The sequence below is a fragment of the Micromys minutus genome, assembly GCF_963924665.1.
Source record: "Micromys minutus genome assembly, chromosome: 23".
NCBI classification, from domain to species: domain Eukaryota; kingdom Metazoa; phylum Chordata; class Mammalia; order Rodentia; family Muridae; genus Micromys; species Micromys minutus.
The window spans coordinates 29697386-29710202 of NC_137958.1; the positions used below are offsets into that span (position 1 = coordinate 29697386).

Genomic DNA, 12817 nt, shown 5'->3' on the forward strand with positions numbered 1-12817 from the left:
TCCTTTGTTTTTACTGAGAGCATGCTGCTCAGGAATATTTTCGGTCAGAGTTTTGGGTGAAGTTTTACTCTTGTGTTTTTCATATTTTTTTAAACTTTATTGAGAAGTTATATCATATTGTTACTGTTTTCTATTTTTGGTAATGATTTTAACTCTTTATATTAACTGTTAATTTAAAGTTTGTTTATTTAATATTGTGTTCCTTATGAATAAAAATTGATTTGTTACACTTGACCCTTCAGCCCATGTTCCTTATTCAGGTATTCTGTCCTCTCATGTAGACCCAGAACACTGAGCTAGAGAAGGATCTCTGTAAGTTCCTGTTAGCCTGGGCTACAGCGAGAATTCAAAGCCACCAATGGTACACAAGGGCTTAGTGTCTTTTGTGTGGCTAGTGTGGCTTCCTTGATGGACACACATTATATGATGAAATCACCACCATACTATATCCAGGCTCTCCTGTGCTCTTTTACAACTAAAGTAGAACACACTACCATATATATTCCTTATTGACCCTGTGCAAAAGATATTGAGTAATGAACTGCCATTGCTTACAGCTGCTGAGAAAAACAAAATTATTCACAAAGGAAAAAAATGTGTCTAGATGTAAGCCAAACTCCCTATTTACTATTTTCGGAGGGGGGCATTCCTTGAATATATTAGATCATGGTAGAAACCTGAGTTTTTTGATGCCTACTATATAAGGGCCTCACAAAAGATAGGTTTGTTTAATAAATGCTACCAGATGCATGTATTAACCTGGATTTTCAGCCCATTATCATCATGGCAGAAAGCCTAGAAGCTTCTAAATTGTCATAGCATTAATGGATCAAAGAATTTTTTTTGTCTTTTTTTTAAAGTAGATACTCTGCATTTACATTTGAGATGTCATCCCTTTCACCAGCCCAGCTCCCATTTACCCTTCTTCTCCATTTGCTTTCACAAAGGTGCACTCCCTCCTGATCACACTCTCCTTCCCATTGCCTTGGCATTCCCCTACATTGGGAAAACATGCCCTCCCTGGAATAAAAGCCTCCTCTCACATTGATGTCAGACACTGCTGTCTTCAGCTAAGTATGCAACTGTATCAATAGGTCTCTCAAAAATGCTCACAAAGGTTGGTGTTTTACTCCATGGGAATTTGGAGGGTTTGGTTGGTTGATAAAGTTGTTCTTCCCATGAGGTTACAACCCCTTTCATCTCCTTAGGTTTTTTCTTTGGCAACCTCATTGGGATCCCTGAGTTCAAATCTATGGTTAACTATAAGCATGCTCAACACAGACATTCCCTCAGAGTAAAAGGCTGGTAAAAAACTTTCCAAGCAAATGGGCCCCAGAAACAAACTGGAGTAGCTACTCTAATATCAAATAAAATACATTTTCAACCAAAAGTTATGAAAAAAGATAAGGAAGGACACTTTTTACTCATCACAGGAGAAATCTATCAAGATGAACTCTCAATCTTGAACATCTACGCTCCATATTCAAGGGCACCCATTTATAAAGGAAATACTACTAATGTTCAAAGCATATATTATACCACACACAATAATAATTGGAGACTTCAACACCCACTCTCATCAATGGACAGATCATGGAGACAGAAACTGAACAGAGACTCAGTGTAGCAGAGGTTATGAACCAACAGGAATTAACAGACATCTACAGGACATTTCACCCAAAAACAAAATAATATACTTTCTTCTCAGCATGTCATGATACCTTCTGCAAAATTGACCATATTGGTCACAAAATAGGCCTCAACAAATATAGGAAGATTGAAATACTCCCATGCATCCTATCAGATTACCATGGACTAAGGCTTGTCTATAATAACAACAAAAACAACAAAAAGCCCACCTACACATGGAAGTTGAATAATGCTCTGCTCAATGATAACGTGGTAAAAAAAGAAATAAAGAAAGAAATTAAGGATTTCATAGAATATAATGAAAATGACACCACTACATATCCAAACTTAAGGGATGCAATGTAAGCAGTACAGAGAGGAAAACTCATAGCTCTGGGTTCCTCCAAAAAGAAACAGAAAGGGCATGCACTAGCAGCTTGACAGCACAGCTGAAAGCTCTGTAACAAAAAGAAGCAGATACACCCAAGAAGAGTAGATGGCAAGAAATAAACTCAGAGCAGAATTCAACCAATTAGAGTCAAAAAGAACTATAAAAAGAATTTAGAAAGCCAAGAGCTGGTTTTTTGAGAAAATCAACAAGATCAACAAGATCAACAAATCTTTAGCCAGATTAACTAGAGGGCACACAGAGAGTATCCAAATTAACAAAATCAGAAATGAAAGGGGAGACAATACAACAGAAACTGAGGAAATTTAAGAAATCATCAGATTCTACCACAAAAGCCTATATTTAACTAAACTGGAGAATCTGGAGAAAATGTTTAAATTTCTAGACAGATAACAGATACCAAAGTTAATGTGGATCAGATAAACCATCTAAACAGTCCCATAACACCTAAAGAAATAGAAGCAGTCTAAAAGCCTCTTAACCAAAAAAATCCTAGGATCAGATGAGTTTAGTGGAGAATTCTATTAGACTATTATAGAAAACCTAATACCTATACTCTCCAAATCATTTCCCAAAATAGAAACAGAAGGAACACTACCCAACTCTTTATTTGAAGCCCCAATTACTCTTATACTTCAACTACATAAGGACACTACAAGAAAGACTACTTTAGACCAATTTATGTCATGGACATTGATACAAAAATACTCAATAACATTCTTGCAAACGGAATCCAAGAACACATTGAAACAATCACCCACCTTGATCAAGTAGGCTTTATCAAAGGGGTGCAGGGATGGTTCAATATACAAAAATCCATCAACGTAATCTACCATATAAACAAACTCAAAGAAGAAAACCACATGATGCTCTCTCTCACTAGATGCTGAGAAAGCATTCTATCTGAGAGTTTACATTCTTTACTAAATGTCCGCAGGAAAAAGCTGTGCCTTGAGTAGCCAGGAAAAAAGTTTCAATTCCCATCCCCACATTGACACACTTGCTCATACAAGGCCAATCTAAGATGGCAAGGTCTTGCCTCTTAATAGTGACATTTCCAGAGCAATACATATTCAAAAGACCACACCCAGGAGAGCTTTAACAATCTAGTACAGTAGAAGAACTCCTGGAGGTATCAGTACTTCTGATGTGAGTTTGTGTTGAGTCTTTGAACATGTCTGGCAGGTGACTGAGAGTTGAAAGGTCCTGGCAGCAGCTGGAGGGGTCTGGGCCCCACAGTGTTCATCTCAGTGCTTGACTAGAAGGCCAGAGGCTCAAGGTTGTGCCTCTTTGTGTGTAGTCATTAAATTCTGAGACACTAATTTTGCATGCATTATTTTATGATTCTGACTGTGCTTTCTTTGTTTCTGTCTCCGTCTGTCTTTCTCATTCCCTCTCTTTCCTTTTCTCCTCTTGTGGTCTGCCTGAGGTTGTGTGCCATTATGTGTATATATGGACACCTTTTATATTGCTCTGCACACTTTGGTATTTAGTCATCTGTTTTTATCCTGGGGATTTACCTGTATAACAGTTTCAAAGTGATGTCAGTGCTGAGGTCTGGGAAACCCCACATTAATCAGCACTGAACTTCACCTCTGTGGTCACATCTGTCTGTATACTTGTATACCTTGGTCAGATTCTAAAGCTGTTATGATATCTGGTTTCATCTGAAAAATTATGTTTAATGTCTGTCTCTGTAACACTATTTATTCAGGATGTAGAATTCCTGTTGTGAAAAGAATAAAAAAATGTAATCACAGGATTTTAATTGGCAAAGACCTGTGGCCTAGGCTCTTTAATGCATAACTGTTCCCAACAGCCCCTCCAACCCTCCTGAGTAAACACAGGAAACCAGGGCACCCTCCATCTGGATAAGGAGTTGCTTCTTTTTTGGGGCCCAGATAACAAGTTTCAAAAGGTGAAGAAGATACCAGTACATAGAATTTAGGAAATATTCTTTTCTATCTGTGGTAGTCCAGGACCCAGCCTGAATTCATGTATTTTAAAAGCCCATGTTCCTGGAATTCTATCTTCTTGGGTCCAGGCCCTACTTAGACCAAATGTCTTTTATGGAACATTGAAGTTAAAGGAGAAGAAGGTCATGTCATTACTGCACGACTTTGAGACTGAGACCACTGAGGCTCGGAAAAAGTACCAGGAATTGAAGATGCAGGTTAACTTCTATAGGTAAGTACCTGTCAGATAGCCCAACAGTTGTGGAATTGACATTTCTGCCGATCTTTGTCTGGACTGGAGATTCTGCAGCTCTGGTTCCATCCATTCTGTAGTTTACCCATCAGTGGGCCTCAGTTTACAGTTCAATAAAAGACTGTGATCGATGCCAGCACTGTCCAGGCATCTTCAGGGGCTCTAGTTAAACAGTGGCTCAGACAATGACAAGGTTATTAGGAACTCATGGGAATTTGTGATCAGGCTGTGTGTTACAGAGCTGACTGTGAAGGCAGAAATGGATTGAATGACCTTGCCTTGCTTCTACTGACCTACATTGAGGCCATCTGCCCCTTACTTATCCATGCTGCCTCTATATATTGGGCTACAAAGGATAATTGGAAATCACTCTATATTCTGGAGGATTATGAATATTTATTGGTGTTTGAGATGCATAAATCATGTTTTCATCTCAGAACTGGCGATATACTATATGTGCAGCTGTGACAGCTGTACAGAAATAGGTTACATCAGGTCTTTATGTGAACCTGGGACCTGATGGGGTAAATGTTAAGAGGAGGCTTCAGGGTCTGACTGTTCAGACTGTTTCCAGCAACCTGCACTGCCAGCTCCTGTCAGAAAATAATTATCTCAAGAAGAGGTTGGGCACACTTAAGGAGGAGAGCAATTTTCCTTGCTACTCTGACTTACTTACAGTTTGGGGTTACATAGGCAGCCCGTTACTTATGCCCCACAGCAGGGAGGAGGATCTCAGGACCAGTTTTACGATGATCCTAATGTTCATTCACTGGCAGCAGAACTGACCCCGGTGTCTTTCCTTACAAGTAGTTTTTAGAAAAGTTGTCCTTCCTCAACACTTGCTCAAATCCCTGGAGCTCAAGTGTTCACACATCTTAGAGGCACATCAAGGACTTTTCATAAGTCAACGTTATGTCCCCGAGTAAATTTAACCTGCATATATTGAGCAACTCTGATTAGTGTTTTGTGTATCTCATCTACACAATCGGCAAATTCCTGTAACTAAACTGTCACATGCAAAAGCAGCTTCATAGACCTGCAGGTTAAGGGCGGGGAAGCAACAGCTGAAACAAAGAGGAGACGGTCTCCGAAGCTACGCCGGATTCAACTTGCCAAGCAGCAGGAATGACGCTGACCTTCTGCCTCTGCTCCTCAAGAGTACTGGTATGACATTCATGCACCATGTCTAGCTTAGAAAAGTACATTTTAAAAGAGATGAGTCTTCCTGTCTTCTCTCCCACGATGCTCTCTTAAGTATAAGGGCTGTGTTACATTTTTCAAATTTGAGACTAGCTGGACCATGGTCCCTCTCTGAGTTTTGACTGGTGTGGAACTCTCCACCTCCTACAAAACAGGTAAGTTCTTGGATGAGATGGAAAGATCTGTACTTATCTATGGTTATAAAGATGGGTGCTTAGAAAACAAGTGGAAAATACATTCCTCTGGAAATATGGTAGTTAGGGGGTCTTCTCTGGGGTCTATGGCCTCTCCAGCCCTGGGCTCTCTGCTAGATTTATATACATGAGTTCTCTCCAATTGAGTGAGTTTGAGGCTAAGTCAGATAGTCATGGGCTGCCTCCATGACATAAATACCACTGTGACTCGACTGGTGACATAGCATTACTCTCATTTTCATTGTGATTCTCAAGCTTTATAGCTGGATCAGACTATTAATTTCATTTCTCACTTGGAAGCTTGCACAAAACCTTCTGATGCATTGAGAGCTAGCTATCAGGGAGGAGGCTTCCAGGTTAGTGCCAGTTGGATTTCCTCAAGTTCTGTGACCAAAGTGTGTGGTTTATTCAGCAATAATATCATTACTTTCATGTCTGGCAGACAGCTGAGTGTACTGGCAACAGCTTGTACTGTTTTAGCCATCTCTTTGACTCCCTGACAAACAACCCAAAAGGAGGTATCCCCTTCCTGACATTGGGGTAAATAAAACAATACTTAAAAAAATTACTTGCTTCGACCCATAATCTGTAGTTCCCTACTGCTGTAATTTATAAAGCAGTTCTTTTAAAAATATTAACTATTGCAGCACAGAGGACTGAACCGTGTGCCTTGAAAATGCCAGGTAAGTGATTTATCGCCAAGCTCTATCTTCAGGTGCCAAATAACTTACTGATTTTAGTGGTAGAAATTGAATTCAGAGCCTCAAACCTCCAGGTGAGGTTCCCAGCTGCACTCCCAACCCTTTATGAGGAAGTCCTTTAGAAGAAAGTTTCACAGTCCACCAAAAGACCTAGGCAGAAGAATTGTTCAAACAGTCTTTTGAGAGAGCTTGGGTCATACCACCCTGAATTTACAAAGCATGTTGCTTGCTGAGACTGGTAACCAGATGCACTGCTTCCCAATGATGAAACAAACAGCTATCCTTGCTGTGTATACAAGGTAGGTCAAGGTGGATTGCTTGCCTCACTTACTGATATTGAGCTGAAAAGAGTCAGTGGAAAAGGCTAGACTAAAGCAGCAATGATTCTATGCAGAATGCACATAGACGTGGGCCAGGGTAGGAAGCGGCTCAGAAAAACAAGTACAAAAAGACTTGGCCAAACACTCTGATTTCTAAACTAAGACTGTGTTTAATTAGAGGGATTAAAAAAATCATTAAAACACCTTCACTAATAATAATTTTAATATAATAAATTAAGTACAGAAAAATAATCTATATTCTCATATAAATGTGGAATCCAAGAAACTGAATTCATAGGAGCAAAGGCATTGGACAAAGACTACGTGGTGATTACTAGGAATGTGTTGAAAATGGGGAGATACTAGTAAACAGATATCACGCTCCAGTTAGAAAAGAGCATCTATTATATAGTGTGGCAATTGTAGTTAATAACAGTGTATCGTGGTATTGAAAATTGCAGGCTGGCATGGTGTTGCACACCTTTGATCCTAGTACTTGGAGGCAGAAGCAATCAGATGCCTGTGAGATCAAGGCCAGCCTGGTTTACTTAATGAGTTACAGGACACCCAGGGCTAGGTAAAGAAACCCTGATTTAAAAATAACAACTCAAAACAAAGAGAGGGGCATGGGGAACGAAAAAGGCCAAGAAAATAAATTTAGAATGTTCTTATACCAAGACATAAATGTTTGTAAAGCAATGAGTATATTACCCAGCTTACTTTAGTATGTATATATATATATATATATTTCAAAATCACATTGCATATCATAATACACATTTGCCGATTGGAAAGTAAAGAGCTAACTGATAGGTTAAGGAGGTAAGTTTTATGCAGAAGGCAGAGAAAATCCGCCTCCAGCAAGTTTCTAGTGAGACTATGAAGACAAAAACAAATTGCATATTTCGATTTGATTTTATTCTGCAGATGTTTTAGAAGAATTTCTTGTCAACACAGAGGGAAGAGTTAAAAAAACCCTATGCACAGAAACAGTCAAGTGAGGCTCAGCCTTGTTTTTCTTCAACTACTATCCCTTCCCCCACTGCACAGAATTATTAAGTTTTATCTATAAGTAAATTAAAGGGAAACAAAGTGATACCTAAGCTATCTCTCTTAAGAAACTCAAGATCTTAAACAATTTTAATGTCATAAGCAAGAAGGCCTCCAATGGAAAATCCTAGATAAAAAGATACCTTTTCTACACTCCTGCCACTTCTTAGCTGACCTAAGTGAGTGGGTGTAATTGGTATTGTTATTTTTTCATTGATCCCATACTCTACGTATAAAAAGTTGTTTTCGGCTCGTCCCTGTAAACGAACCAAAAGGTCCTGAACTTGTTTCTCTTCCCATACTTTTCCAGTATGCCACCAGGAATTAATGTCTGATCCCTTTTCAAATTTTTCATCAATTTTTCCTTTGTGGATGAGTCTGTTCCGACTGTTACCTTTCCCAAGAAAGAAATATGCAATTGGTTGCTTTGTGCGGTACACACGTTTGTACTGCCCCCTGAAGGAATTCTCCAGTGCCCGGACATACTTTTCCATTTGTTTAGAATCTTGATCTAGTTGCTGGTTTTCTGGCCAGAATAAAAGAGAGGCTAGAAAATAAGGTTCAGAAAACTGGTAAGTCAGTCCTATTGATTGCAGGATCTCTCGAAGCTGTTCTTTCAGCTTTGTAATTGGCTTCACTAACGTGGAGGTAGGGTTAATACAAGAGAGAATGATGCTGGCCAAGATAAAGTTTTGCTTTTCCTTTTGCTGCATTTTGAAAACACACTGCTCAAGAAGGAAAGTGTATTTATTCATGATATTTTCCATGAAGATCACAGCATCTTTTGGATTTTTGGTAAGATATTCTAAAAGTCCAGAAAACTTGTCTGCTTTTAGAGCTTCGAGGCTTCTCCGAGTCCTTTCTACTTCTAGTGGTAGGCTGAGCTTTGATTTAAAATTTTGATTTTGTAATTCTTCCAAGGGGCCAAATATGTCAACATACTTCTTAAAATACACAGCCACCTTTTTCCGACTTTTAGCCTCTTCATATTGCTTTATATTGTTTCTGGGTTTTAGAAGGACAAAGTAATCATCAAAAAAATCAAAGGATTTCTTCAAAGAAGACTGCAGGTTAGTTAGATAAGGAATAAAATTCTTCAGTACTGACTTAAACTCATTTGGATCCCCTGGAATATCACAATTTCCTGATATAAAGTTGATCATATCTCGTTTAGATAGTTCATTCTTGTTGTTAAAAAAAGGAAGGAGTTGGAGGATCTGGATGGTGAAGAGGCCAACTTCTATCTCCCCTTGATAACCAGCTATGTTGTAAGTATCGTACCTCCTTTTTGACATCTGATTAAGCCTTTCCTTCCCTTCATATTCTCGGTCTTCAGTTTGCTTTTGAGATTCTTTGAAAGCATTTGATGCATGCCACGCCAAATCTAAAAGTTCAGTTAGCTCATTCACCGAGATGATTCCACTTTTTATGTTATCATCTACCCACCATCTTAGTTTACTTTTGTAGACTTGACCTAGTGTATCTGAGATGTAAGAATTATCAGGCTGTATCTTTCTTGCTTGTTTTGCCCAGTATAGAGCATTTTCAAAATCCTTCTCTTTAAGGTAGAAATGTCTCGCTAAAGCTTGGCAGATGAATGCATTGGGGTTGAACCTACGGGTAGCTTCGCGTAATACAGCTTTAACTGCATCATTTCCTTCATCTTTATGTAAGGCTTCAATGAATGGAGAAAACCAGTTTCCAGTCTCACCTTCATGTTCATTGCGCTGTCTCGTGAGCAGCAGTGTTTGTACATCTTGGGAAAATTTGCTTTTTCCTATACCAGTGTCATAGAACAGATTTTCTGTTAGCATATCCATCACAATTTTACTTTTGCTCAAATTGTAGCTTCTCTTCAATTCTTCCAGGGAGAGAGTGGCAATCAGATGGTGAATGATGCGCACTCCACAGTAGCTCCCACATTCGATCACCTCTGATTTGATGAGAATTGTGGAGTAGGTACCCATCTTGTCTTCAAACTTTTCTGTCCCCCAGAAAGCCTTCTTGTTTGAGATTCCTAGGAAATGCTCACACTGTGAAAGAGAAATAGTAGTTTCAGGTACAAATGCATTAAGGAGAGCCAGGAAAGCGAAAAGCTTTGCTTCTTTGGTAGTGACATTTTGCCCTTTCAGAATGTTCCTGACCACATTTTCTATGTACTCTTTGTTAAAGTTGGTTTTCATGATCATGAAAGAATAAAAATCTTCGAAGTTTTTATGCTGTTCTTTGATTTCTTTCAGCTTAAGCTCAAATGCTCTCTGTTCTTTATCAGAGAGCTGTTGCACTAAGGCAATGCTGTCTGGGATCTTTGCACTTTTCTCTGGATTTTGTGACCTTGTACAATTTAGAATGATCACTAGAGGCTTCTCATACCGAATGTGTTTGTTAGCCACGGCCGTTTGGATCGAGGCCTGAAGAAGGTAGACATTGTCTTGCTCTTCAAAATCATCAACAAGGAGCAACACAGGTAAATACTCTTGATGGTTTGTTGCTCCGTAAGTGATTAAATTTGTTACCTGTTCTCCAATTTCTAAAAAGTCCTCTGTCTTATTTTTCAGCACAGCACATCTGAATTTTTTCCTTAGTTCCCAGAGAATATGCATGGCCAAAGTGGTCCCTCCACAGCCTGGATGATGGTACAGGTGAATAATTTTTGCACACACTGGCTGAGAAGACTCTGCCCATTCTTGAATCTTTTTTTCAAGTTTTACATATTTATCCCTTTTGACAAATGATGAAGAATAGTTTTCAGAAGAAAAGTAAAAGTTCCACCAAGACACTTTGCCACCCCTATAGAAGTCTTCCTCTTTGGATGTCTTGAATTCAAGTAGTTTCTCTTTATCTTTCTCCAAGAGTGTGCCTTCACATTCATTTTCACAAAGAATCTCCAAGGCAGTCATAATCTCTTCTTCCCTTTTCAGAAGGACGGTAGATGAGCCAACAGATGGCAAGAATCGCTTTGAAGACTGAGTTAACGATTTTAATTTAAGAATAGTGCCATTTATCTCTGCAAGATTTAAAGTAGAGATGCTTTGGCTTGATAATTCATCTTGCTGTCTTGATAATCTTGCTTCAAGTAGGTCTTTCCATACCTGATATATATGTGGGTGTACACAAATACACAGTATATTTTCCATTCCTTTGAGATCTTGATAGAAAGCACAGAAAGTCTCAATTAGGGGGTCTCTTGGGTCTTCCACGGGGGACAGTAATAAAAACACCACCAGAAACTTCCCTCTTGGCATTATGTCATCACGTGTCAGAAATGAAATCAGTCTTCTGACCTCAGAAGCTCTCTCTCTTTGCCAGGATATTGAATCTAAGGGCTTGTATTTGTCACTCTCTAGGTCTAACCTGCCATTGCAGAAAATCCAGCTGGGTTGCTGGTAAAGATTCAGACTGGAAATCGTCTCGCTTGCTGTAGATTTTCCTTCTGTAAATAGGTTTGGAAAGTGGAGGTTTGCTACTCGGCTTTTCTTGAAAGCCTTGACCACACCATCACTCTCAGACTCAGGATCAAACTCTAATACAGCAAACCATTTAATTTCTTTCAGGAAGTCTATGTGCTTGGTTTGATCTGGATGGCATTTATTTGTTACAAGAATGTACCATTCATAGTATGAGTTATCTAACAGATCCTTATTTCCTGTCAACAGGTCAATTAGCTTTTGCCCCTCAGTGTTCTTTCCATTTGGTTTCTCTTTGAATTTCTTTTCTGCTTCTTTCCTAGAGTCTGACAGTGCTTTTAAGTCTAACTTAAACGTTTTGAAATCAGCTTTATTCCCGATGATGTCCTTACTTTTGGGTCCACCTCTCACAAAGACTGAATATTTTGGATTTTGTTGCCACGTTTGGTTTTTACAGTATTGCATTTTGACCTGGAAGTAGTCTTCTTTGCATTCTGAGTATTGTGGAATGATATCGACCTCAATAACAAATTTGTTAGATGGAGCACTATTTGGCAGTAAAACTTCCACAAATCTTGGCTCTCGGATGCACTTCTTGGCTTGTTGGACTTGATGGACCTCAAAATACTGGGCTATCATCAGATTGAAGTGGTCAATGAGTGCATCTTTAGTGACAGTGGTGAGATCCACGCCAACAATCTTTCCTTGGGGTTTGTCTTTGACTCCAAAATGAATGGTGCCATTAGTACGTGAGTTCATACAAGCTGAAGCAAACCGGAAGACTTCATTGCTAAATTTCATCTTTATGTCCTCTTCTGTGGCTGTCTCTGTGTTTGTTAAGGCTTTGAATTCATGTACTGGGTCAATTAGATTGAGTGGCCCTGTTTCAGGCTGGAGGATGAAATGTAATTTGTAACGATAGGGATTACTGAATTCATTGAAAGGATATGGCATGCATGTTGGTCCTGGAGGTGACTGCTTATCCTGTTCGACTGCTTGATCTTCCACCGGCTCATTTTTTTCTAATTTAGAACCTTTAGCCTCTGGACTCGATGCAGCCTTATGTGAGCTCCCTTCTGGGCTCACTGTGGAAGCATCAGCCTTACATGAGTTCTCTTCAGCTCTTTGGTTTTCCTTTGAAGTCTCTCTACTTTCTGTGTGGGTTTTAGGAATATTTTTTCTGCCTTTTGTCTTCTTAGGTGTTTTCTGCAATTCTTTGAATAGCTCTTCTATTTGGATGGCTGGCCCATGGGTTATTCCCATCGACACAAGACGCTCTACATTTAACCACTTCAAGACTGCTCCGCTCACGTCTTGCTCCATCAAGATTTCCCTGTGCTTTTTGTCAATCCTATGACTTTCAAGCCACAGGTTGACATCCTCTTTTGTCCACTCATCTGTGGTTTTTGGAAGGTTGAGGGTTGCTGCCATTCTGATTAGCTGTATAGAGAAGAGAAAAAAAATAATGTTATAGTTTCGAAACAAAAATGTGAAGCATTGTTTTTAAATGGGTAAAATGTGCATGTCACAGCATTTGAAAACAAAATTTTTGACACCAGCTTATTCTGTAACAACCAAGAGAAATACCAGCAAATATAAATGACAGCACTTATTCTTACATGAATTGTAGCTTATTATTTCCAATTCTCTTTTCTCTTTTTACTTTATATTCTAAATATATGTTGGGGATGCTTTCATT

General features: G+C 39.1%; 1 protein-coding gene across 1 annotated transcript; it reads right to left on the reverse strand.

Moving 5' to 3' along the window:
• Positions 1 to 7791: 7791 nt before the first annotated feature.
• Positions 7792 to 12549, reverse strand: SAMD9 (sterile alpha motif domain containing 9; the record flags this gene model as incomplete). Its single annotated transcript, XM_080936510.1, has 1 exon — positions 7792 to 12549. The coding sequence occupies one exon, from the start codon at positions 12547 to 12549 to the stop codon at positions 7792 to 7794; it is 4758 nt and encodes a 1585-aa protein (XP_080792636.1).
• Between the last annotated feature and the right edge of the window lie 268 nt (positions 12550 to 12817).